Consider the following 27,866-nt stretch of genomic DNA (forward strand, 5'->3'; position numbering starts at 1 on the left):
TAAAACTCACAGATCACCCCCAATAGATTCCGCCTAATGCGACATTTGCACTGGACTGAACTCACCAAATTTAGAGGAAGGAAGGGTGTGCGGGGAACAAGAAAGCGGGCGTGTGATTGGCTAATTCAGAATCGCGCTAGAACGCATCCACGATCTAGTGATGCGACACCGAAATCACAGAGTTAGCAACTAATCGATAGATAGTCATAGCGAATCAATTCCAACGAAAGACCTGTGATTTTCCGAACTACAAATTTAAAGTCACAAAAATTATATAACAGTAAAGTAAGGTTAAATATTTTTTTTTAAATTAGAAAATAAAAATGTTTTTCTTGAGAAAATTATTTATTTACATAATCTTAATAATCTATATAATAAAAATGAATTGCTGTTCAATGGGTAGAAATTGTCTTCACTAAAATGCTTTGAGCAAATTACGCTGAACTTTGAGGGGAACCAAAGGTCGCCACGATGTGCTGCATCTATCCATTTGCTTTTTCTTTCAGGGCATTGCGGAAACCTAAAACAAACGATTACAATAATGTTCCGCATTAATCTTGCACTTTAAAAATAAGAAAATTTGCCGTGTAAAATCCCAACATCATTTGTATAAAAAACCCCCGACCCAATAAATATACTCTATAAACTAACAAGTTGTATTTTGAAGCTATAATTATTATTATTATCTTTACATGTAAATTGAAATATGTTAAAATGATCGATAAAAACTTGAGCGCGGAACTCGGCGCTACACAACACTAGTAGTATCGCGTGATTTTGATAAAAAAGGACAGGTAATACTCATTACCGCAGGTGAGAAAGAGACATTTTCAAAAGACATCAACGCATAGCGTAAGTTCTATTATTAATAAACCATTATATATTGACCTTTGCTTCACTAACATAATAAAATATTTTTTTATGATTTCACTTACCGGTGGAAAGTAATTCCATCTTTTTGGAAGTTTGAAGTCTTAGAAGACTTCCCACACCACTTTACACCACAAAACGGCATTAAAATGTCATATGTTTTCGTTGGAAAAGATTTTTAACAGTTTATTATTCCACACTACGCGCGGGTCTGAATCTTGGTCAGAACTGAAGGAGCGCTGTCAAGCTTTGTTTGTATGTTACTTATTGAGCTAATGCGTGGTGCGCGTCGCTTGCCTTGTAGGCGGAATCTATTGGGGGTGATCTGTGGTAAAACTATACAGGTTGGTCTACTCATTGTCATAAAATCGCAAGTAAGTAATAAAAAAGTTACACCTACAAAATTCCGACACCAAATGTCCCATCTTTATTTTCAAATTTTATTATTATTATTTTGAACACAATCATTATTTACGTGTTTGTTGTTAATTTTCTGATACGCTGTTAAATGTACTTACTTACTTAAATATTGCAGACGGCGCCATTAAGTTAGTCTTTCCCGTTTAGGAGTAATCATTATTATGGGCCTAACTAGTTACTACTACCTACTTAAGTTTTTTCACGATTTCATAGTTAGCCAACGGCGATTCTTACTCAGTATGATTGGTGGGTAGTGTTATGTACTTGTTTCAAAAGTGCTTATACTAATCAACGACCGATTGGCGTAGTGGTTAGTGACCCTGACTACTGAGCCGATGGTCCCGGGTTCGATTCCCGGTTGGGGCAGATATTTGTTTAAACACAGATATTTGTTCTCAGGTCTTGGATATGCCCGTTAAATGGCAATAGGCCCGCCCCCTATTACATTGGGACTAACATAACACTCTGGCGAAAAGTGGGTGCAGCAATGCACCTCTGTCCACCCCGCAAGGGAGTACATTAGTACAAGGCGTGAGTGCGTGTTTTTTTTTATACTAATCTGAAAGGGGTCAAAACAAACAACTTTTGTACTACGACTTTTAGAAATTCTCGAATCGCGAAAAAACCTTTTGTTACAGCCTATGTACCTACCTATACCTAAGTTAGCAACATTCGTACTTATAATCAAGAATGTCAGTGATGAAAACTAAACAACCTGTATAGCATAGTAATAGAACACAGAACTATACCTATTTCATTATTTATTTTTTAATATTCATTCAATACAATTCAAACAGTGACGATGCTCAGACTTCTTGTGTAAAAGATATTTCAGTAGCTGACATGCGTGAATGAATTTAATTATGGCGCAATATTTCATTTCATGAATTCAGCAGTCATGACAAGTCACGAGGTATGTGAGTTTAGCTATTAAAAATGACTTACCTACTAGCTTTTTGTACTCTTTGACTTAGGCCCTGTTTCACAATGTCTGGTTAGTGGCTACTTGTGAGATAAAATACATGCTGTCACTGTCAAAAAATTAATAACAGAGAGTGACAGCATGCATTTTATCTCACAGGTAGCCACTAACCAGACATTGTGAAACAAGGCCTTAATGTTACATTGTTACCCGAGGGGTGAAAACCGCTTATTTCGCACATGATAATCTCCGAGGAACATTTGGTTCCTGAGCATAGCGAAGGCCCTAGTAGCCCGCGTGACTAAATTCTAATTAAGATCGGTTCTTACGTAATCTGGTAATTAATGAACTAGGTTCGGGACTTACGGATAAAACTGGCAAAGTTTGAATTTTTGCCTGTTCTGAGAGGACCGAAACAGGGATAGTGTACAAAGCCGAAAGGGTGTCTAAGGGGGTCATTCTAAACAAATTTATAAGCATATGCCAGGATTGAAACCCACAGCCCAAAATAGAACACGTCGCCACGGCTCCCAACCACCATCATTGATTATAGCATGTGTATCCTCTCCAGAAGCTCCCCATAATGGATCCAGCAGAAGACGTCACGGTCTTATCCCGTCTCCGAGCGATCAGGACAGCGGAGGAGCGCGGGGACTCGCGGGTGCAGCGCGCGCTCGCCGGAGCCACCGTCTTCATCACCGGGGGCACCGGCTTCCTGGGGAAACAACTCATCGAGAAACTCTTCAGGTGAGGTAACCATCAGTGGGGATAGCAGAAGGGATGGGCATGAATGGGGCCTCCTCAATCAGTGATGTATCGGCAGTACCTTCAACCTTGTATAAGTCCTGCGCGCCTTGGCCAGTCAGTGAGAGACAGTTAATCCGACTTTAGCATCCTTAAAAAGGGCAAACGGCAGTCCATCAGCAGACAGTTACATCTTATCACAGACAAGCTAAGAAGGTCAGCCAATAATGCTCCACTGCTGGTCATAGAACGCCTCTGCCAAGGAACTAAATTTTTGTCCTTGGCCTTTGTAAACTACGGTGCGTAGGCTATAGGGAAACCCAGGATTTGTAAACAAATAAAAACGTGTATTTTCGGAGCTAGGCTATTTACAACACAAAACAAACCAAAAAGCAACTCTTGACAGTCAAAAAAAAAATAAAGAAGAATATATACAAAAGGAGGCCGTAATTATTATGAGATCCTGTCGGTAACAGCCTTCCTCATCCAGCCACTTAGAGCTACCTGTCTTAGGTCATCAGTTCAGCTGGACTTATACCAACAGTGCCTGTCTTGTGGGTGTTTCTGTACTCAAATAAAACAAATACTTTATTTGGCAGGTCATGTCGGGATATCAAGAAAGTGTACTTGCTGTCGCGAGATAAGAAAGGAGTAGCTATGGAGGACAGACTGAAGGCCGTGCTTCAGGATCCTGTAAGTATTGTTTAGATCATTTATGACGTCGCTTGCGAGCCACTCCTATGAACCCTTAGCTTCTATTCATTGTCAACGGTGCAAGGAGGCTCCTCAAGCCAAGTCCTGAACCTGTCACTAAGACACTTTTGGCAAACCCTGGAAGTCAAAACCTGACCGACTATTCCTTTCACTATGGGTGGGCCAAAGTCCTGTTTATCACTTAAAGTCAGCACAGCAACTAACTAAAGAACCTTTCACAATCCCCAGGTGTTCGACTCAGTCCGGGCCGTGAACCCTGGGTTCGAGGGGCGTCTGGTCCCGGTGGCTGGAGACGTGCAGCAGCTGAGGCTCGGCCTCAGCGACGACGACTGGAATATGCTGGCTGAGGAGGTAGATATACTGACACTTAAACTTATTTGTACCTACCTACTTACATCTATTTTGACTTGAAATGATATTATAATTATTTAAATTGGTAATTTCGACAAATTGTATTAAGTATAATTATTATTTTAATGACTTTTTCAAATTATATTAATCGTAAAAAGTTGATTGCATATTGTAAAGCATAGGTTGGATACCACAAAACTTTTTTAAATTGTGTAACTACCTAGGTTGAGTTAGTTTTAAAAAATTCACACACAATGTATATTGTTTATGAATAAATAACTATGAACTAACTAACTATGAACTAAACCTATTGCGTCCCAAAGTCGCGATATCGCGCCTAGAAAAAATTGATTTTGAATGAATCCCATCGCCGTATTTATTGCGGGATATAGTTTCGTTTATCTACATCGATAACCAACCCGTATAGCAGTTGCAGATATGCAAACTAATAATTTACCCTGGCCGGGGATTGAAACTGAGACCATCGGAACAGTTGACAGAGTCACCTCGTAACCATATTAAGAGTTTACAGTTTTAGGTTTATGATGATGGTGGTCAGGCAGTCAATAACACTTTTATGTCAAACCAAAATTTCATGAATTTCTTCTCCCAATTCCAGGTGAACATCATATACCACGCGGCAGCCACCGTCCGCTTCGAGGAGCCCATCAAGCTGGCCATCCTCACCAACGTCAGGGGAACCAGAGAGATGATAGAGCTAGCCAAAAACACCAAGAACCTTCGCGCCTTCGTCCACGTGTCCACAGCGTTCACCAATTGCAAGAAGATCGAAGTTTTCGAAAAGTTCTACCCGAGTCCTGTGCCGGCGCAGACGATTATTGAATTTGTTGAAACGGTTGACGAGAGCCGGCTTGATGCTATTACTCCAAAGTAAGTCACATCACATCACATTATACTTACAACCCCACAACAAGACAAAAACTTTAAAATAACAAACTGTAAAAAGGCGACATTGCTTATAGCCATCTCTACCAGACAACCTTTTTTTATATAAGATTCGGATTTTTTTCCACGAATAACCATTCATTAAATTTCTTTCTTTCAGACTTCTTGGAGATTTTCCGAACACGTATTCATTCTCGAAAGCGATAGCCGAAGACGCCGTCAGGACTCTAGCTGCTGATCTCCCGGCCTGCGTTATTCGACCTGCCATAGGTGAGATTTTTCATTGCTACCTTTTAAGAAGTACCTTCAGCGAAACTGAAACTAAATACTATCGTCTCATTGGGATATGAAAGTTGACAGTGGTGGAACTGCAGAGAATGCTTCTGTGTACTACACCAACTTGCTAAGTTTATACATTGAACCCCTATGAAGGTTTGCCCGAAGAAATTAACCGCCATGGCCAAAATTCATGTAGAAGATGTGCAACTGCCAGTTTCAAAAACTCTATCTATCGATAGCTGACAGTTAGTTTACACCAAGTTTACACAAAAAAAGTTGCATTCTGTCAAAATCGTATGATCGTAACTGTCAGCTATCTATAGGTAGAGTATTGAAACTGGCAGTAATAGTGAATAACTGTTTTGTTTCCAGTGCTGCCATCTGCCTGCGAGCCGGCGCCGGGCTGGGTGGACGTTGGCAACGTGTTTGGACCAAGTGGGGTAAGTCTTAAACTACCTAATGATGTTAATTGATGTTTATGCACTACTTGGTTAACACACGCACTCACGCCTTGTACTAATGTACTCCCTTGCGGGGTAGGCAGAGGTGCATTGCTGCACCCACTTTTCGCCAGAGTGTTATGTTAGTCCCAATGTAATAGGGGGCGGGCCTATTGCCATTTTACGGGCACATCCAAGACCTTAGAACAAATATCTGTATTTAAACAAATATCTGCCCCAGCCGGGAATCGAACCCGGGACCATCGGCTCAGTAGTCAGGGTCACTAACCACTACGCCATTCGGTCGTCACTTGGTTAACAAAAAGAAATTTTCTTTTCAAATCAGCAATGGGTCCCCGTCCTAAGCCTAGTAACGGGCGAACAGTTTGCCTACTGGCAATGCAGCCATAATGTTGCCGCTTTTGTATTATTTAATATAAATAATGATGTTACAAAAAGGGTGCAATAACTCGAAAGGGGTTTGTGACTCAGGATGTTATTGTGTACCTACATAATGAATAATTACCCCCTGAGTTACCCCCATTCGGCATACTTTACCTCTGAAACAACCTGTACAGCCAATTCCATTTGTTTCAGCTACTCCTAGGCTTCGGCTTAGGCCTAGCTCACACTATGCTGGTTGATCCTGAAGCGAGGAATGAGATGGTCCCTGTGGACTACGTTAATAACCTCACGATAGCTGCTACGTATGACACCGTCAGACGATATGAGAATGGGGACAAAGATACCAGAATATACACGCTTTCCAATATTAGGAACATGGTTAATTGGAGTAAGTATGCTTTTGTTTACAGGGCACACGCTCCAATTTCTCCATAGTCGGTTAGATCGTAACCAGGGAAAGGTTGATCAATTATACGTCATCTCCAAATTAAATTCTTGACAGATGTGTCAAAAGTCAAAAAATAATCGCTGGTTATGCTCTAACCCACTATGGCGAAATTGGCACTATGGACCTGTTTTTTTTCGTAGTTAATAATAATAACACACTATTGGCCAAAATCTTGACATGATGGTCATGACTTGTTTTATTTTTATTTTATTTTTATTTATATGGGTTGACAAACAGTTGTACATTGTAATAATTATAAATAAATATCGGTAAATCTTAAGATATAAATGTACAGCCCACAACGTCATCCACAGAATATTTACTTAATTACCTAGTTGGGAGTTAACAAACTTATAAAACTAAAACATCTAAAGAAATTAAATTATTCCTAGAACTTAAAAAGACATGCAAAATATGCATGCATAATAATGTGTATTTAGAGAGGACAAATAAATAAATAAATAATTTAAAAAAAAAAAACAAAAAAAACAAGCGGGTATAGCTATGGAATACATATGAGATATAAATCTATAGGTACCTAAATAAGTTAAATTAATATGCATGTATGCAAGTAATTAATCAAATTAAATTAAATAAAAAGTAATTCTAATTACTACAAGACAAATTACTGATAATATTCTTTTTGAATGTTGATAGAGGCTGGTGGAATATGTCAATTTCGTTAAAAAATTTATTGTACGTATCGACCATGCGATGGAGAGGTGCGCGCTTGCCTGCATTAGTCTTACTAGAAGTTGTGGAGAACAGTTGGTAAGCGCGGACCTCCCGACGGTGGACAGTTCGCGGTACGACAAAGCAAATTTTATTGGTCAAATCAATACAATCAAAGTTATTGTGACATATGCCGTACAGTGTCATTGCCTCCAGTAAAGTACGTCTATCTTCAAGAGTTTGAAGTTTATATTTATCCAGAAGTTTTCTGTAAGATAGAGTGGCACGATGGCAACGAAAATGCATTGCACGCAAGAACTTTCTCTGCACTCTCTCGATTATATCCTTATATTTGGTGTAAAATGGATTCCAGATAACTAGATACAGCATATTCCAATTGGGGCCTGATCAAACTTTTGTACAAAATGCAGGTAAGTAGAAGGTTGATGGAAATCATGCGAGGCTCTCATTATAAAACCGTACATTTGATATGCTTTATTAACTATTTTATCAATATGTAAGTCAAGATGTAGCTTATGATCAAATAGTATTCCTAGGTCTCTTAGTGATTCGACTCTTATTAGTGGTGCATCGCAAAGAGAGTAGGTAAAGTTAACATTTGTAACTTTTTTTGAAAACGTTATAAAATTGCACTTTTGTAAATTTAGTTTAAGTTTATTTTGATGGCAATATTCACTCAAGCGGTTTAAATCTTCTTGAAATAAATAACTGTCATTAATACTATAAATAGGTTTAAAAGCTTTAAGATCGTCAGCATACATTAAAAATTTTGAATTGAGAAAACATTGTTTAATATCTTTAATAAAAAGGATAAAAAGTAGAGGACCTAAAATTGAGCCTTGGGGGACGCCCGATGTAACTTTAATTGTGCTAGATTGAAACCCGTTGATCAATACTCTCTGACTTCTTTCAGTTATGTACGACAAAAACCAACGGAGCAAGTCGCCGCGTATGCCATTAAATGCAATTTTATCAAGTAAAAGTTTGTGGTCCACCTTGTCAAAAGCTTTACGAAAATCTGTGTAAACAGCATCAACCTGTATTCTTTTGTCCATATTTTCAAACAAATTGTTTGCAAATAAAATAAGATTTGATGCAGTTGATCGTTTTCTAACAAAGCCATGTTGCTCTAGGATGATGGTATTGTGTAGGATGGGATATATGATGTCATGAACCAGTCTCTCAAATAGCTTCGACAAGGTGGACATAATAGAGATAGGCCGGTATTGATCAACATCGTTTTTGTGACCACCTTTGTGTACTGGAGTAATATTCGCCAGTTTCCAGATTGTAGGAAAAACCCCTTCCCCTATACATTTATTAAAAATAATGGCTAAGGGTAGGCTTATGTAGTTCGCGATTCGAATTAAAAACACAGGTGGTAAACCGTCTGGTCCGGCTCCTTTAACAGGGTCAAGCCGTTTGAGCTCTTGTAGAACGCGTGATTCGGTGAAATGCAAATTGTGTATAAGGACATTGTTACTGTTACTGTGTGTGGGGATAGACCATTCTTTTGAATCTAAAGTAGAGGGCTCATAGACTGAATGAAAATAATCTGAAAACATATTGCATATTGTTTCTGGATCACTCGAAGAATGCCCGTCATACTTCATAGTGGACGGTATGCCTGACTTATTACGGCGATTTGCTATATACGTCCAAAAGTGTTTGACATCCGTAGTGATACTGCTTTCTACTGATTCAATGTAATTAGAAAAACATTTATCGCACTCTGATTTAAATCTTTTACGATATAATGAAAATAATTCATAGTCACATAGGTTTCCATACGTCTTCCACTTAATCCATGCCTTGTTTTTGTCTTTAAATATGTGAATCAATGAAGGACTAAACCACACTGGAAATCGTGAAGACTTGGATTTAGTTAGAGGGATATGAGCTTTAATGAGACCATAGATTTTGTTATAAAATGTTTCTAGAGCGCTTTCAGCCGGTAACTCATCCAGTAATCCATGCCAGTCTATTTGGTCCAAGTCTTTGATAATAAGGTCGTAATTAGCACGGTAGAAATTATATTTTGGTATAGAACGTTTCTTAATTGGTTTATTATCAACATTGATGGAGAGAATATTGTAAAAAGGTGGATGTAGAGGGTCAATTTTAGATAGTTCGGGAATCGGTACTAATGTTTTGTTTAATCTGATGTTAGAAATGATTAAATCTAGTATTCTGTCATCCCTATTTTTAAGACTGTTATACTGAAAGGCGTTATTAATAGACATAAAATTAGAAAATAGTCTACAGACAGAAGTTGTGCCATTACATGTATAGCCGTTAGAATCAGAGTGAGGAACCCAGTCTAGGTATGGTAAGTTAAAATCCCCTATAATGTAAAATACATCTACTTGAGTTTTATCAATAATTGGTTGGATTGAGTTTAAATATGTTTCATATGTCTCTTCTTTTGTTTTTGGAGGTATATAAACCGCACTGACAATATGATGTTTACATTTTTGGGTACTGGGCAAACTAATAATAACATGTTCCATAAATTGCGTTAAGGAAATATCCATGAAATTAACTATGGATGGTCTTAACTCTTTAAGAACGGCCACGAGCACCCCTCCACCGTCTTGTTTCTTGGTAGCAGATCTATCGCGATCACATCTATATACTGTATAGCGTTGGTCGATGAATTCGTTGTCAGATATGTCATTAATAAGCCAAGTTTCCGTAAGTACTATGATGTCGTATGTATGAGCCAGAATATTCATGTAGAGTGAATTTAGTTTAGTACGTAAGCCCTTACAGTTCTGATAATAGACAGACAAGTCACTATTAGCCATGGAAATTTAAAAAAACAAATAAATTCACATTAGTTAATCCGAGAGTACAAAGAAAGTGAGCCCATGCATATCGTATATCCATAGAGGCCAAGGCATAAACATGTTACAAGTACATACAACTTATAATATAGGAATGCAGTAGCAATCAAATTAAAATACATATACGCTATACCGCTCTTATAAAAAGATAATACACAACTATTTATACTTTTAGATAAAATAAACATCAAACTAAGATTGTTTAGTAAACAACGTGAAGTGATGTAAAAATTAAAGTATATATCGTATATTAACATAAAACTACTACTATCAGGCTTCCTTTCGTTGTATTTTGCTGAGATCATTGCGACTACGAATAGCAAAAGCCGGGCTAGTGTCCGCTTCACGCACAAGAATGGTCCCGTTCTTGATCCAAACATATTTGTAGCCCTGCGCGCGCGTCCTTTCACGGGTCTCCCGAAATAATTGTTTATTCTGCCATGTTAGGTGCTCATTCATGTACACAGCTCTAGGAGGGCCCGCTATTCCCAGTACGTCCGTCTTTATACCTTTGGCGGTACGAAATGCACTTAAGATATTGTCTCGTACAGTGCGGGATTGCAATTTGACAATTATATTCTTAGGGCGATCCGATTGTTGAGCTTGCTTGCTTGGTGTATGGGATAGTTAATCTTAGATCCAATGGTCTCCACTATAGTAGTGAGATTTTCACTGCGCCTTTCAGGAAGGTTTGCTAATTCAATATTGCATTGACGAGCCTGTTGTTCCATATTTTCTATCTTAATTTCCATAGCAAGCATCTTATTTGTCAGCTGCGAACCATTGCCGCCTGATTTTTCCAATATAGCCATGCGTTTCTGAACGTCGTCCAGCTGGTCGGAACAAAACTGCGCGGAAGATTGGATATCGGCAACTGATTCGTGCATTGCCTGCTGTTTGTTTTCTAAAACCAACACTCGTTGTTTCGTGCTAAGACAGTCGCTGCGTAGAGAATTTATATCAGACTTAATTTCGGAGGTCGTTAAATTTAATGTGTCCAAGTCACTCCTTATGGTATTGATGTTTTGGTTGATTTCTGATAGTTTCATGCTCATGTCGGTTTGTAAGTTACTCATAGTGGCTTTCATCTCTAGAGTGAACGTTTTAAAAAGTTGGGTAATATCATCATCAGGTGTTTTGCGTTTCCGTAGTGCGGTATCTGATGGCATTGATATGTCTGATTTTGAGTGAGATTGCTTGGATTTAGATGGAGAGTGCATCATGCTGTATATAACCGTATACCGAGTATAAATAGGTAAGTGATTTGTGTACACAACTACACAATCGTTTGAAATTGGCCGGTGTCGGTATTACCACGAGTATGGATAGTCGTAGAGGTATATCAAGTAATTCGCACGCAGCGCTGCCAGTATCAGTGGTCCAGTGGTTAAGGCGTTCACCCCAGAAGCGTGAGGCCGCCGGTTCGCGTCCGGGTGCGGCCCGCGGTTTTTTCGCTTTTTTCTGACACCAGTACAGGTAAACAGTGAAAATTACTCACAACCACAAGGTGCTTCGGTAAGTGAGACAGCAACACAAATTCCAATATAGCGCTGGCACTATATGGGCTTCACCGCAAGATAGTACGAGAGGGGCCGATAATTAAAGAGCAGGTAGAGAACTGACTGATCGAAAACTTCGAATTAAATAATTATATTCAAAAAATAGTTTAAGGAACACGTCTACTCCCAACGAGGCACCGAGAACTGTGACTTGACACAGTCATGTAATGTGCATGTAATGGAAGGATCAAAAGAGAAAAAGGTCTATGAGCCATTTTTTTATTCGTATTTAACTCAACCATTGGTCAAAAATAGAAACCATTAGTAAAAACCAGCTTTAAATTTGTATGCAGTTTTCATGATTGAGAAGTGACTCCGCTCTTGACTAATGGTAGAAGATGACCACGGATCTAAAAACCGGTCCTTAGACGAGCATCCTATAGACACTTCCAGGCTGACGTTATTCCACTCCCTACTTAACATAATCCAAGACTACGTAAAGCAACTAAGATCTGACCAATAATTATATTTCCAGAAACCCTGAAGTCCGTGTCTATGGCTTAGGAAAAACTTCCAAACTTACGTTATTCCACTCCCTTCTTTCCATAAACGCCAATTGTCATGCTACGTTAAACAACCAAGATCTAAGCTTGATCTTACCAAATGTATTCCTTTACAGAAATCCTCAAGTCCGTGCTCATCAGCGAGGGTCGCCAGCTGCTCTCCCCGCAGACCATGTGGTACTGCGGCTCGGTGGAGGCCACCAACAGATACTCCTACTTCTTCCTCTTACTGTTCCTGCATTTCATTCCGGCCGTTTTAGCGGATGTGGTGTTTAAAGTAACTGGCAGCTCGTTTAGGTGAGATTTTGGTTGAGATGTTACGCCATTTTACGAGGTTATTTCGTCAGCATCGTTCTTATCTGTCGCCGTCTGCTGATTTTCGGCATAAAGTATACACCGTGGGTATGACTGAAATACCCATGGAATAAATCACGGTTTATATAGCCACCCAAGCACCCGCCAGGAAGATAGAAGGCCTTTTACTTCGGATTTCCCGTTGTTACCCCGTAAACCTGAGGATTTTTCGAGAAAATATTATCTGCTTCTATAATTATAGTCATACACTGCTAGACATATACATATTATGCCTCTTACAAGGACCTGCACATCGACAACACTCTGTCTTCAGAATTCCTCATCCAGATACTACCCCCTCCCGTCCAACGGGCTGGGGGGCATCCACTTGAGCACTCCTCATTTTTCACAGCAGCCTGATTTTAAGTTAAAGTCGTCAACACGATAAGAAGATTTGCTAGTAATCAATAAAAAAATACTGTCTTTCTTTCCAGGCTCACGCAAATATACACCAAGATGTACAAACTCCAGACCACCTTACGTTACTTCCACGTCTCCAAATTCCTGTTCCACGATGATCATACCATGGAACTCTTCAACAGCCTATCAGACACTGACAAGAAAATATTCTTCTTTGACATGGCAGAACTTAACTTCTACGTCTTTATAAGATACTGGTGGCTTGGCATTCGGAAGTATATCCTGAAAGACGGCTTGAAAGGAACAGAAGAGGCTGTTAATAGACAGAAGTGGTTCAGGATTGCTAGCTACGTTCTGTTCGCGTTGTATGCTTACGGCATTTTTAAACTTGGAGTGTTTTTGTTGAGTGTACTGTCTGTTGGTTTAAGTTTTGTTTGTCGTAATTTATCGCAATGCTAACGTAAGTTATGTGTTTTTGTTAAGAAACGTCTATGTAATTTATGAGGTTAATAAATATTATTTATTACAGAAGGATATAAATATTATGCGCTGTGGTGCACAAATAATGAACTTTGAACTAAGGTCGACCTTAAATCTGCAGGATGCGGACAAAAAGTGGCAGATATACATTTATACATAAATTTAAGGTCGATCTTAGCTTAAAGTTCCTTCGTGCAATAGTATTTCATTTATTATTTGGCGAGCCCAGACATGACAGACATGGCTTACTTTACCACTTTTGCCCCATCTCTCCAGGATGTGGCAAAAGGCAAAAGTGTTAAAGTAGATAATGTATACACTATCTACTTTAACTTTTGGCTTACTTTAGGATAGTAGTACCTTAAATATACCTTAAATATACAAAGTGGTGCCTCTAGGTATCTCGTAAAACCATTGAGTAGAACACCCGAGTCCGCGTTGTTCTATGCGATAAGTAGAATCAAAAATAATTAACAAGAGCTTACGAAAAAACGAATAAGTAAAGTAAGTATAATTATGCGCCTATAACCATGGATGTTCACGAATTCAGAAAAGTACTTTGTAACATATAAGTTGTACTGAGTCGTTCCTTTTGATTGTGGTAAGTAGATAGAATAATTAACAGGTGAACAAAGTGATAAAAAAACATTTTGTAGTTAAATGACGTCAAAAAAACAAAGAGTGAAAGTCACCTCACGTTTGAGTTCATTTATATTACTTACACTGAGTGAATTCCTAAATAGTACTTAGTAGTCAAACAGTAAATAATCTGACAACTTAACTTTTTAGTTTCTTTATTTTGCTATAATACCTATATATGGGTATATGCCGTTTAATTAATTAAATTCAATTATTTCGGATAACTTGATCCATATTCCGTACATGTCATAAAATTCAATAAAAACAATACATTAACAACGAGCACAAGAATTAACATAAGTACAATTTATCATAAATCAAATCAATACATAAATTCAGTATTAAATACAATAATAAAAATAATAATTTCAGATTATAAATTTAATTTCATTACATGCGTTATAATAATAATAAAATAAAATAATCAATACTTCCTTAGCGGCATTGTTACAGCGACATGTCTGTCACAGCAGTGCCGTTTGTCTGGCTTGCTGTACCAACCCATAACTTTAGGCAGATGGCCGGTAGTGGCTGGATGAGGAAGGCAGAAGGACAGAGGTTTGTAGCGCTGCTTCAAAGATCCGACAGTGGATGATTACGACAATGACACATCTGATATTGTCCAGAACACTGTCCATAACCGGAATACGTGAGTGGGTCCGTGTTGCTGTTTCTGCTGCTACGGCTGTAAAGCCTAGTGAGAGGGCTTCGGGCAGCTTGAAAACATCTGACAGTCGGGTTGCCCATCCGAAAACTCTATAGATCAGCGCAGGCTTGCTTGTGTTGGGGTCCACGGCTGGTGGACTAGGCCTAAACCCTTCCTTCATTGGAAGGAGACCCGTACCCCAGCAGTGAGTACGCGATGGGTTGTGATGATAGTACCTACCTACTTATTAAAATCAAACTTAAATCATCAACCATCCTACAGAGCATACCTGTTCCTAAGCATACCTACCTGTTAAAAAAACTTAACATTGAGATGAAAAGTGAGGTAAGTACATACAATATAAGTAAGTAATAAACTTGTGCTCTGTTTCTCCTATATTTTTACATTTTGTAGGCTCCTTGCTATTGCTAGTTCGGTCATCACTCATCAGTGCCTAGTACAGTGCCACAAACTTATCTGTTCCGGTGAGAGCGAACTAAATTGATCCATATCTCATTACTTACTAATGAATTGTATATTTTAAAACATTAGATTAGTTTATTAACACCGCAAGAGCAAAATAACAATACGAGCAAACTTAAAATCTTATAGAATTAAGAAATATTAGAGATTTATTTGAGCTGTCACCGGAACAGATAAGTTTGTGGCACTAGTAGTAGATATAGTCCTGAAGTTGGCAGCTAACTTACAAAACCTTGTCAAACTGACCAATCAGCTATACACCATTCAGGCGCGGATCCACCCATATGGGCAAGATGGGCATGCCCATCACCTAAATTCCTTGCCATATCACACCACGGGATTTCAATATAATAATTTCGTTATTTTATCATTCTCGTATGATTTTGTTTTATAATGATGCTGATGGTCATGATTTCTGGTTATGCTAAATATTTTTTTCCACCTCGGAAGCCCTCTGGATAGTTGTGAAGAATTCAAAAACCATAAAATTTTCGGTCATGCCAAGAGTGTGTTTCGGCTAACAGCAAATGTCACTACTTACGTATAAGTACAACGTGACTAGTTTGACCCCAATAAGCCATATAGTTTTTAAACTGTATTATTATAAAAAAACTTTAAGATTGTGATCAAATTCGAAATGTTTTATTAAAAATTGGTGTCGACATTTTGTAAGTGTAACTTTTTTATTGCTCATAAGTAGACTTTTAATGAAATAGCTGTAGGTAACATAAAACTATTCGGCCTATAAAGATAAAATTAGCCACATAGGGAATATGCATGTGATTCAAATAAAGTTCAAATATTATTTTTAATAAACTTTGTTATTACAAAATTATGCCAATATTTTTGATTATAATTTATTTGTGAGCACGTAAATAATTGTTGAAAAGTAGAAAAAAACTGCAATAAATTCAAACTTTAGAAACGACACGAATTTTCTTAGGGCGGATGTGACGCAAAAGGTTTTCATAAGTGGGTCATTCTACCAAACATCGATTTTTATGTTCGCGTGAAATAACTCTTAAAATATAATACCTAGACGTTAATAATGTACTATCACAATCAAGCCGGGATCGTGTTCTATGTGTTCTCCATAAAATATAATGAAAATTTTCATTATTTATTGAAAAAACCATATCGACACTATGTGATTTGTCACGTCGTGTCGATTGTTCGCGAGCGTGGTAGCACGGTTTGAGCAGCTATAAAAAAATATTGTGTAGAGATAGGATTATATTTCACATAATAAAATAAATTACAATACTTTTACTTATTCATAGATAAATATTATATTTTTCCAACAATTAATTAAAAAAATACAGACCATTCTACAACCGTTATAAAAAAATAGTCACAAATGTCGACGTTCATAAATCACGATTTTATGAAGGTAAATATTTTACTCTGTGAACATATTTTTTTATTAATGGCAACTCTAAACCACACCTTTCATTTCCAAGTCTAAAATTTTCGTGGGGAATGAATAGTTTTTTTGTAATTCAAAATTCAATATACGTTCTACACCTGTGTCAAAGTTGACCTGTCACAAATGAGGAGGCTATAAAAAATAAATAGATCATTCAATTACAATTTTTGTTACTTGACTTAGTGAGTATGAGAGTACTTAGCACATTTTTAAAACATGCACAAGTTTAACATCATATTGAAGCTGATATGGCGTATTTTGTCGATGTTCTCACTAATGTCGATGTCACACGTGATGAAAAATTGTTCGACAATTGTGATTTTGTTCGACACGAGGTGACAGATGCTTCTAGGACTTTGGTCAAATATCTATTAACTGTGTATTTTTTTTTCTATTCCTTATTGCATTCACTAATATAATTGTTTACCGAGATAAATATGTCAAAAAAGTTAACAGATGTATCAAACATGCGATGCAGGCGTTATTATATGTCTTGTCGACACTTGTGATTTTATTTGATCGACACAAGTGACTGTAGCTTGTAGTGTGTTGTGAAATATCTGTTAATTATACTATATATAATGTACCGATCTTTTTACCTAGGTACCAAAATAGGGGTAAAGACGAAGTTAAAGCACAAGAAATACACGGTTTAAGTAATAAATATTAAAAATGAGTAAATTAATGCTAGAATAAGAAATTTGACAAAAACAAGACAGTAATTATGGAAAATACTTAAAAAAAATAAAGTTTTTAAAAAAAGGAGGCACCAGGATTAATGCAGATTATTTTAGACCATTAAAGGTTTACGATTATCAAATCAAACTTATTACAAAATGTGCTAAGGAAAAGACAAGGATGAAAAAAGCGATGCTGAGATTATTGATCTAAATAAAAATAAAATATTTGGAATAATTGTCCCAAATAATGTATTATTTTCATTTAATATGATTCCGATGACCTTGATTCATATTTATTTTGTGGTCACCTAATAAAACCTAAATTTCCACCATCAAAAAATTTCGACATTTGTGAAGACACTTTTGTCGAAATTTTTAATATATTTTTTAAACTTTTTTCAAAATATAATTTCAATAGACAAAAACATATTATGGTTTATATGTAATGAGAATAATATTATAGAATAAAGTTGAGAACCTTAAATGATTATTTTATGATAAAAAACATGGATTGTATCACCCATGTCGACTTCATAGTCACTCGTGTCTATTTAATAAAACAAAAAGTTCATATTTTTTCCTAATATAATACTACTATATCTCTGATTTTTTTATTTAATGTTCCCAACATTATGTAAAAGTTAAAAATCTACTTCAATATGCGTAAAAGATGATTTTGTTTTTATTTATTTTTTTAATCCGTACGGTAGAATTACCCAAGTATGTCATTCTCAGAATAATCTATGCTCATAGAACTGATTTTATTCATAGAATTTTTTTATAACAAATGATCATCATTCATAATAATATTATATTTGTTTATTAACTCAGTAAATAAAACCAGTTGAAAGTAATTTCTCTCATTTTAATATTACGTGTTTACGTGTAGGTATTACGCCCTAACTGTAATCGAGAGAGTGCAATGTCGCTGAAAAAGACTTGCTTCTGACGAATATATTTCAAAATTAATAAATTATACGGATTTTTCGTCATAATATTTTTTGCGCACTTGAAAAGAGCTATCCAACGATGTATGACTGGACATTATATGTCCCAAAACGCCCATCCTCTTTTTAACTTTATTTAAAATACGTTAAATTACTATTTTTGGCGTTGAATTTTTTGAACTATAATAAAGTGATGTAAAATTATCGAATAATAAAACAAACACATGCATATTCCTTATTAAATGAGAATTTAGTCTAGTTGTATACCTGTATACTTAGTAAGTTTTGCCGTTAGCACAAACTTTTTTCGGTAAAAAATTTCATAACCTGTTTTTTCAGAATTGAAATGTAAAATTTACTGCTATGTCTGTTGTGTTAACTGCTGGTGTTCCTTATTTAATAAATAAATAACTATTTATTGATCCAGAGGGCTTTTGAAAGGAAAAATTGCATTATGATCAATACCAACATACACAAAAATCTGCTACCTATCAATCCTATCAATACCTCAAGGCGACTCAAAACCACCTTTTTTAGGATTCCGTACCTCAAAAGGAAAAAAAGGAAACCTTATAGGATCACTTTGTTGTCCGTCTGTCTGTCTGTCACTACCACCGTTTTTCTCAGACACGGATAAATATATCAAGCTGATATTCCGCATAAATACATATACAAATTTACGGCCCCGACAAAGTAAGCTCAAACCATTTTTAGGGTTCCGTAGCCAAAATGGCAAAAACGGAACCCTTATAGTTTCGTCATGTCCGTCTGTCCGTCTGTCCGGACGGATCGCTAGTGGATCCGGACTTGGGTATGGATTCGTAGTGGCAGTTGGTTAGCTACAGGGGGGGACAACGTTCGTCTGCCCGGTATGCTTGTCACCGGGCGTCTCCCCCGTGCGCAGCTAGTGGCTCAAGTAGCGGTTTAGGACGAGGGCCGTTGATGCGAAAGAGTCACGGGGCACGTGAGTTTCCCTTATAGTTGGTCCTAGGACTGACATCTCCGGTGCTTGACTGGACATCAAGTAGTGCGTGAGGATAGCATGCGCCGGCCGACCCAGCTGAGTAGGCTCCATGGGTAGACATGTAGGTCTGCATGTCGGGAGGTGAGCGCGCATTACAGCTCCGGTACCAGAGTGGAGATCTGGCAAATGGCTTCTCCATTGTCCCTAGTGTGGATCCCAAACACGAGTGCTCCGGATGGAGTACGGGAAGTGAGCGTGCCATCAACAGCTCCGGCACCTGTCTGGACATCAGGGAGGGGGGGTCTCACCACCCCGAGGCGACTCTCCTTGTGAGTACTGTGGCTATACGCTGCAGCGGCTAGATCCACTGCTCCATGGATCCCTGATGTCAGACTGCCGTCTGACTGAAGGTATAGTGCCTGTTGTTTATGACCAAGTCGTCGGGAATGACAGGCACTATAAAATAATACGTAGTTTAGAAAACGGGTATCGTGTCCGTCTGTCCGTCTGTCACAGCCGATTTACTCGGAAACTATAAGTACTACAGTGATGAAATTTGATGGGAATATGTGTTGTATGAACCGCTACAAAAATATGACACTAAATAGTAAAAAAAAGAATTGGGGGTGGGGCCCCCCATACATGTAACTGAGGGATGAAATTTTTTTTTCGATGTACATACCCGTGTGGGGTATCAATGGAAAGGTCTTTTAAAATGATATAAAGTTTTCTAAAAAACATTTTTCTTAAAGTGAACGGTTTTTGAGATATCAGCTCTCAAAGTCGTAAAAAGTATGTCCCCCCCCCTCTATTTTTATAACTACGGGGTATAAAATTCTAAAAAAAATAGAGGTGATGCATGCTAATTAACTCTTTCAACGATTTTTGGTTTGATCAAAGTATCTCTTATAGTTTTTGAGATAGGTTGATTTAACTGTAATTGCTGCTACGGAACCCTTTGTGCGCGAGCCCGACTCGCACTTGGCCGGTTTTTTGATTCAGTGATTGGTTTACGAAATATGAAGCTTTGAAGTGCTAATTTTTGTTAGACCTAAATGAGCCCCCCCAACCCCCTTTTTGCTAAATAGTTAATGCAAAAAATATGAAAAAATTCACGGATGTAGGAGTAGTAGTAGTAGATGCGATCCCTGATGATGAAGGGACCAGCTACATCTGTTATAAATCCGGGGACGTGTTGTGTGTGATATGTGTAGCAGTGGTGTTAATGTGGATGTGCTTGAGCAGCATGTGAGCTTGAGATCGCTATTTTAAAAACTCCGCCTGTATACTTTTAGGCGCAGGCCACCGTACATAAATGATGAAATTAAAAGAAAATTATTGGTCGGGTTTTTGACTTGCCCATCACCTATTTTGAGGTCTGGATCCGCGCCTGACACCATTTCAAAGATTGACGATTGGTTTGACAAGGTACAAAAGTGCAATCGCAGCCCACTTCATACTATCTTGTTTGGACCGAACTAGAGGGTTAATCTATACTGACGAAAAACGAACGAACGCGAGCCGTCGAGCAATCGGCACGTTTAATACAACGAAATAGAGTATTGACTCACGCAGCAGAGCGCTCTGAAACTTAGGTTTTCGTCATATTATATAGTGACCCCCCTGTAACTATTATTACCTTACTAGCTGTTCCCGCGCGCTTCGCTTCGCCTTAAAAAGGTTTTCCCGTGGGAATTCCGGGATAAAAAGTAGCCTATGTTCTTTCCCAGGGTCTAGACTCTAGACCGTATGTATACCAAATTTCATTCAAATCCGTTCAGTAGTTTTGGCGTAAAAGAGTAACAGACAGACAGACAGACACAGTTACTTTCGCATTTATAATATTAGTTACGACTACTATAACACAGGGTCAAGTTGAATGTTGTGTTGGACAATGACTTTCACCGAGAATTAGCACACAATAGAAATAAAAAGTAATTAATTAGGAATAGAGTGTGTATTGAGCTAGGGTTGCCAGGTATGGATCGTCAGGTTACCCTATAAATAAGTTGTTATTTGCACGCAAATCACGAAAATAAATATCGACCAAAAAATAAATAAACATGATTTGCACTACTATAGGCCACTATGGTTTAACATTATACGACACAATTTAAAATTTTATAGATGTTTTAAATTTAGTAATAAATAAGTATTAAAAATTGAAGAAGTACTTAATCAACAAAAAAATATACCGCAAAACTAAATTTTATGGCTTACTAGCTGCTCCCGCGCGCTTCGCTTCGCCTTAATAAGTTATACCAAATTTCATTCAAAACCGTTCAGTAGTTTTGGCGTGAAAGTGTAACAGACAGACACAGTTACTTTCGCATTTATAATATTAGTTAGGATGGCACAATAATACATTTAATGCTGATAGGTTATATTTCTACAGTAAAAATATCCCAAAAATAGAAGATCGAACGCTCGGTTCAGACCGTTCGAGTTAAGTTGGTGATATAACCGCTTCCGAAGTTTGTAAAATATTGACGTTCATAAAAATACGTATATACATTTGAATCTGTCATCAAATCACCCACTTTTCGGGTAATTCCTCGCCAGTTGGCAGCCCATGCGAGAGTGGCTATTTTAAGTTGGGGAAATTTAAATTTATATCAGTTTTAAAATAGGTACCCGTGTTGAACTATTGGTTTTTGGGCAGGATTTGGGACGAAATAAATTGTGAGTGCTATAAAATATACTTTTAGGGTACCTAATTCAATGTGAATCTAGGTCGACTTTTGAAACCTACTTTCCATCACGTTTCTTTATAATATACCTGCGATGCAAAAGTTGCTGAACAAAATATTATAGTTGATTAGAATGATCCTTTGAGTGACCCTCTTTCGGCTTGTTGGACCAAGAGTGAATTTACAAGAGTTTAGGGCCTTACCCAAAAACTTAGTAGTATGCCAAATGCCTTATAAATCTGTCAAATTTTGTTTTAAGCAGTTGTTAAGCAGAGTTTAAACTTTTTTATGCTAACACAGTATGAAAAGAATTTTGACTCTCTGTCTAACACAATTAGTTTAACTTCGAGTCTCACTATGGCATTTGCAATCCTCCTCCTTACAGTTCATTCTATGAATCCAGGGGTTAAAATCTTGTGTTCCAGCCCCCTCCAGCACCATGGATCCTGCCAGCGACATCGCGATGCTGTCGCGCATGCGCACTATCCGCGCGGCTGAGGAGCGCGGGGACTCGCGGGTGCAGCGCGCGCTCGCCGGAGCCACCGTCTTCATCACCGGGGGCACCGGCTTCCTGGGGAAACAACTCATTGAGAAACTCTTCAGGTAGGATGGAAATTACCAGCATAGTTTTGGGCAAAACTGCTAGGGCTTTAGGCGGTGGTAAGGTAGGTTTCGAAGCGTCCGTAGTCGAGCTAGCTTCAGTGATTGTAACTGATAATTGAAGTTGAGCAACACATGGCACGGTAACGGGTTTTCTGGCAGCTTCCATACATCGAAAGTAACGTTACGCAGTGGGTCCCGGTTGCTGTTTCGGCAGCAGTCGTGAGGCCTTCGGGTAGATTCAAAACATCTGACAGTCGGGTTGTCCACTTAACACAACTCTCTCAGCATTAGCTTGCTTGCGTTGGGGTCCACCAACCCGCACTAGGCCAGTGAGGTGTACTAGGCTAAAAGCCTTCCCTGGAAGGATACTCGAGCCCCAGCAGTGAGGACGTGATGGGTTGTGATGATGATTGTGTTATGAATAGATACCACGAACTCGCCAAGGTAACAAATAGCAAGTCCAGCTAAATGGTGTCTAAATGAATTTGGCTATATTTTACAGATCCTGTCGGGACATCAAGAAGATTTATCTCCTTTCGAGAGACAAGAAGGGCAAATCCATGGAAGAGAGACTGAAGAAGACTTTAGAAGACCCTGTAAGTGTTAATTGTACTTAATTTGTAGTAATTTTTCACTTTTTATTTTACTGAACACGATATACCTTCTTTAGTCTTACGATAAATCGAGACTGCTAAATCGGGTAATCAAATCATTGAATGAAGGAAGCTATGATAATTATGATGATAGCTGAAATAAACTTCAAGTCAAGTCGGATGATGATGTCAATGAAATTTGATGGTCCTTTGATCTCCTGTATATTAATCATAAAATCCATTGCTTGTGTTGGGGTCCACCAATCCGGAGACCCGTGCCCCAGCATTCAGTAAATATTGTAAAGTGTTGTGATGATGATAATGATAAACTCCCAGGTATTTGAAGAAGCTCGGAAGTTGAACCCTTACTTCGAGAAGCGGCTGGTGCCGGTGGCCGGCGACGTGGCGGAGCTGAGGCTGGGTCTGAGTGACGAGGACTGGAATATGCTGACTGAGGAGGTAATCATCATTTTCTTCTATTCCCTAACACATGGTTTATTTCTGTAATTGCCACTCGATACCGAACAGCCTTCTAACACTACTTTTGGGTTCATTTCGTGTTGCGCTTCCCGTAATCTTAATGGTACTGTTTAACCATCTGGCTGTTGGTTATGCCGTCACCACCTTTGCCGCTCTCACTTTATATGTATCATATCTCCTATGTAATTCCAGGTTAACTACATTTACCACATCGCAGCCACCGTGCGATTTGACGAGCCCCTGAAAGTGGCCATCCTCACGAACGCCCGCGGCACAAGGGAAGTCATAACCCTTGCCAAGGAGACCAAGAACCTGAAAACCTTTGTCCACGTATCCACGGCTTACTCCAACTGCTATAATGAGGAGACATTTGAAAAATTCTACCCGACTCCTGTGTCTGCGCAAACGATTATCGACCTTTGTGAAACCTTTGATGAGGATCGTCTGGAAGCTATCACTCCGCAGTAAGTTCATTCTCTTTACTCCATAATTATCTTCTCTTTGTTACCTCGAGTATCAAATAATTATAAAACAACCGGGGCCGAAGATTCACCCCTCAGGTACGCCAACTGTTTTTATGCCTTCCCACTATTTTTACTTTGTACCATATTTATAAATTTTGTTTCCTATTCTGTATTTGTACTGTGTGGTGTTAAATCGTCCTCTTTTTTCTGCCTTTCAGTATCCTGGGGGGTTGGCCGAACACATATTCCTTCTCGAAAGCCATAGCGGAAGAAGCCGTCAGGACTTACGCCACGGACATCCCAACCTGTGTGGTGCGGCCTGGCAGTGGTAAGGATTTTAAAAAGTCTTAATTAAATGAAAATAATTATGCCATGGGTGTTACTCGACAGTTTACCTCGATCGAGTAATACCGTATGCTCACATACGCTATAAGATTGATAGTCAACAGTAAAACTGTATACTTAGGTATTTTTTTAATGTAATGTTTAAGTACGTATGTTCTGATTCTTTGTGGTTTCACAATGTGTTTTTCAAGTCATGTGTGTGGAGAAAACCATATCTTAGTATACGGTTTACTCAAATATACTTTAATTTACGAATTAGGACAATTTGTCATACAAAAGAGTTCAACGTGTATTATAAAAAGTTCACGGCGTTACATAATATTTTGAATGCTACAAACTGTCCTTAATTTAGGTTCTTTGTTCTTTTAAATTATACTTACATTAAACTACAATCCGGGAAAAGGAGTGGGAAACTGAAATGGCTACATAAAAAAGTACAATATTCAATTATGTACCTAACTATAAATAATACCTACTACCTAAATAATAATCTGTTAAGTACACTCACAGGCAATGAAAAAGTTCCGCCTTCCATGGCTGTTCCATAATTATGTCATTGGAACTTTTCATTGCTTGTGAGTTGTGAGTTTAGTTACTTCTAAACCACGCATTTTCCAGTGGTTCCGACTGCGTGTGAGCCGGCGCCGGGCTGGCTGGACATCAGCAACGTGTCCGGACCTAGTGGCGTACGTAAACTTTTACTACTTTACTATATGTATGTCGCAGCCGGATCGTATAACCCGCCGTATTACATGAGGCCTAGCCGCAGTACAAGACAGGGCCGCTTTGTAATGCGGCGGATCAACGTTTAGCCGTATTGAATACGCCTGAATGAAAATGCGTCGGATTGTATTCGACATCATACGTCATTCAATACGGCTGGCCGTTAGGTAATACGGCGATAGATTAGCCGCCGCTTTGAATGATTTTAGTTTCGATGTTTAACACTCGTGGCGCTGCTCGACATAACAACAATAATGGCGTTGGATACAGATATTTGATGATGATTAAAACGAATAAATCGTGTTAAATATGCTAGTAAACAGTACTTCAAGAACAATTTTCACGTGAAATTAAATAATTTCTATTCCGATCAATGCGGTACAGTGAAAAACGTACAAAAGTTATAACAAACATCAAACAGCTATAGTGACCATGGATTCTGCTGGTCGGCGGATTTCCAGATAATGTTACTGGGTCAAAAAATATAAATGTGGCCGGCAAAGGTTATTAAATTTGATCTTGAAAAGACTGCGACTAGGCAAACGTAGTGTTGGACGCCCTCAGGCTCGATGGGGTGACGACTTGCGAAAGGTGGCTGGTATATGATTGGATGTGGAAAGCTGTAGATCGCATCCAGATTACAAAATCCTTCACCTGTAATGTCATGCTTAGTATGGACATGGTCACTCTACAATTCAGTAGTAGTACGATGCGGCTAAACGTGGGCCGCCGTACTGAAGAACGTATTGAAATGACAATCCGGCTAAACGTTGATACGCCACATTACAAAGCGGCCCTGTGTTGTAATGCGGCCGGCCGTAATGTAATAGGGCGGATTATACGATCCGGCTGCGACATGTATACTATTTTGACTTTAAATAGTAGGAATTTTGCAAAAATGCAAGTAACTTTAGGTCACATCAGTGTGATTCTATAAAACTCGACTCTGAATCCGGAGTGAGTTATCAAATTGGCATTATCTTATTCCCACCAAGGGTTGACTTGAAGAAATTGTTTTTTTCCAATATTGTGTTAATATATAAAATGTGTACAAATAAAGATTTCCCCCTTTTTAAAACCCGAAATCTCATTCCATTCCAGTTCGTGCTAGGCACAGCCACCGGCGTGATCCACACGTCCCTGGTGAACCCCGACGCTAAACACGACATCGTCCCAGTAGACTACGTCACCAACCTCACCATCGCCGCCACGTGGGACACTGTGCAGCGCTACGAAAATGGACACAGGGATATAAAGATCTACACCGTTTCTAATATCAGGAACTTTGTTAGTTGGAGTAAGTGTTCTTTCGTTTTCTTTTTCTTGCTAGACTTATTATAATTAAGGTCGTATGCATAATTTTACGCCATTTTTCACTGTCCTCTGTATTGGTAACTCTACACTCTTGGTATACATCTTTTACGCATCATTCGTCATAAATCTATAAGGTATGATGACGATGATATGAAAGTTAGGGCCTGTTCCACAATGTCTGGTTAGTGGCTACCTGTCGGATAAAATACATGCTGTCACTCTCTGTCATTATTTTTTAGACAGTGACAGTATGTATTTTATCCGACAGGTAACCACTAACCAGACATTGTGGAACAGGCCCTAGTATATTATAGGAAAATTAAATAAGTTTTAACGGAGCATAAGTAAAATCGTTTTATTTGTATTCTGTTCACTCATCTAAGTGTCCTATCATTTTTCAGGAGTCTACAGAGATGTTCTAGAAACGGAGGGCAGAAAGCTGGTATCTCCGAAAGCAATTTGGTATTGTGGAACAGTGGAGGCATACAACGAATATACCTACTTTCTGTTGTCTCTCTTCCTCCACTTCATCCCAGCATTCTTTGTGGATATTGTATTAAAATTAAGAGGGAGTAAATTTAGGTAAGACCGACATAAATGTTTCTTTTTCTATAATATACTGTAATATTTATTTTGTAATTCTAGGTGAGTATGCCCTCTAACTGGTTACGTTAAGTAGCTACAACAAAACTACGAATCAAACTTAAACATTCAAATTCAAAGATGACTTTCTCGAATTATTTCAGACAGCATTTAACTTCTCTCAGAATCCATTCTACATAATTTCACTGTACCTAATCAGCACATCATTTCTTGTTTCAGGCTTCTAAAAATCTACAAGAGGGTTTACAAACTTAACACAATCGTTAGCTTCTTCCTCTTGAGGCCTTTCCGTCTTCATGACGACAACACCTTGGATCTCTTCAACCGACTCTCCGACACTGACAGAACCATCTTCAACTTTGACGTGGCCGATATCGACTTCAACGTCTACGTAAAATACTGGTGGCTTGGGCTCAGGAAGTACATCATTAAGGATGGATTAAAAGGCACTGATGAGGCTGTAAGAAAGCAGAAGTGGCTGAAGGTTTTAAATTACGTTCTTGTCGTTTTGTATGCGTTCGTTGTTTGCAAACTTTTGGTGTTTACTGGGTCGATTGTTTGGGCTGGACTCAGATGTTTGTTTTAAGGTTTTGTTGAATTAAATTGTCCGTCGTTTGTGTCGTATTTTATTTTTTCAATAGATTTTATAATACAGAATGTTCCAAAAGTCAACGATAATAACTATAACACATCGATTTGATCGGCTGGTCATACTTAGCAACTTACCCAAGAAACATACCAATTTTCCATAAAAATATGGCACAGTAAGCACGACATGACATTGTATTGAAATTTGTATGGGATATCGAATAAATGCTTCACATGCGAGGTTATGTTTTTTGGACCTTTGTAGGACCAGAGTGGTGGGAAATGGTCCAAGCTTATGAAGAGAGTTTGTACCTTATGGGAATACGCTTAAAGGTCCTATTAGAGATAGCCAGGTGCAGGCTCTCCCGCAAAAAATAGAAGAAA

General features: G+C 38.3%; 2 protein-coding genes and 1 long non-coding RNA gene across 3 annotated transcripts; 2 read left to right on the forward strand and 1 right to left on the reverse strand.

Moving 5' to 3' along the window:
- Window positions 1-455: 455 nt before the first annotated feature.
- On the reverse strand, window positions 456-1,195 carry LOC125491065. Its single transcript, XR_007268094.1, has 2 exons — window positions 936-1,195; window positions 456-520 (listed from the first exon to the last, which is right to left on the reverse strand). It is a non-coding gene; the product is annotated as an uncharacterized LOC125491065 (long non-coding RNA).
- A 1,562-nt stretch (window positions 1,196-2,757) lies between these two features.
- Window positions 2,758-13,416, forward strand: LOC125488558 (fatty acyl-CoA reductase wat-like). The gene is made up of 9 exons (XM_048632002.1): window positions 2,758-2,959; window positions 3,556-3,649; window positions 3,899-4,021; window positions 4,641-4,912; window positions 5,088-5,197; window positions 5,579-5,646; window positions 6,244-6,439; window positions 12,217-12,397; window positions 12,889-13,416. Exons 1-9 carry the CDS (start codon window positions 2,796-2,798, stop codon window positions 13,271-13,273), a joined length of 1,593 nt encoding a protein of 530 aa, XP_048487959.1. The 5' UTR covers window positions 2,758-2,795; the 3' UTR covers window positions 13,274-13,416.
- Window positions 13,417-22,194: 8,778 nt separating this feature from the next.
- Window positions 22,195-27,518, forward strand: LOC105395167 (fatty acyl-CoA reductase wat). The gene is made up of 9 exons (XM_048632004.1): window positions 22,195-22,372; window positions 22,875-22,968; window positions 23,302-23,424; window positions 23,638-23,909; window positions 24,128-24,237; window positions 24,873-24,940; window positions 26,079-26,274; window positions 26,693-26,873; window positions 27,114-27,518. The coding sequence occupies exons 1-9, from the start codon at window positions 22,209-22,211 to the stop codon at window positions 27,478-27,480; spliced, it is 1,575 nt and encodes a 524-aa protein (XP_048487961.1). The 5' UTR covers window positions 22,195-22,208; the 3' UTR covers window positions 27,481-27,518.
- The last annotated feature ends 348 nt before the right edge of the window (window positions 27,519-27,866 follow it).

The sequence above is a fragment of the Plutella xylostella genome, chromosome 30, assembly GCF_932276165.1.
Source record: "Plutella xylostella chromosome 30, ilPluXylo3.1, whole genome shotgun sequence".
Classification (NCBI taxonomy): domain Eukaryota; kingdom Metazoa; phylum Arthropoda; class Insecta; order Lepidoptera; family Plutellidae; genus Plutella; species Plutella xylostella.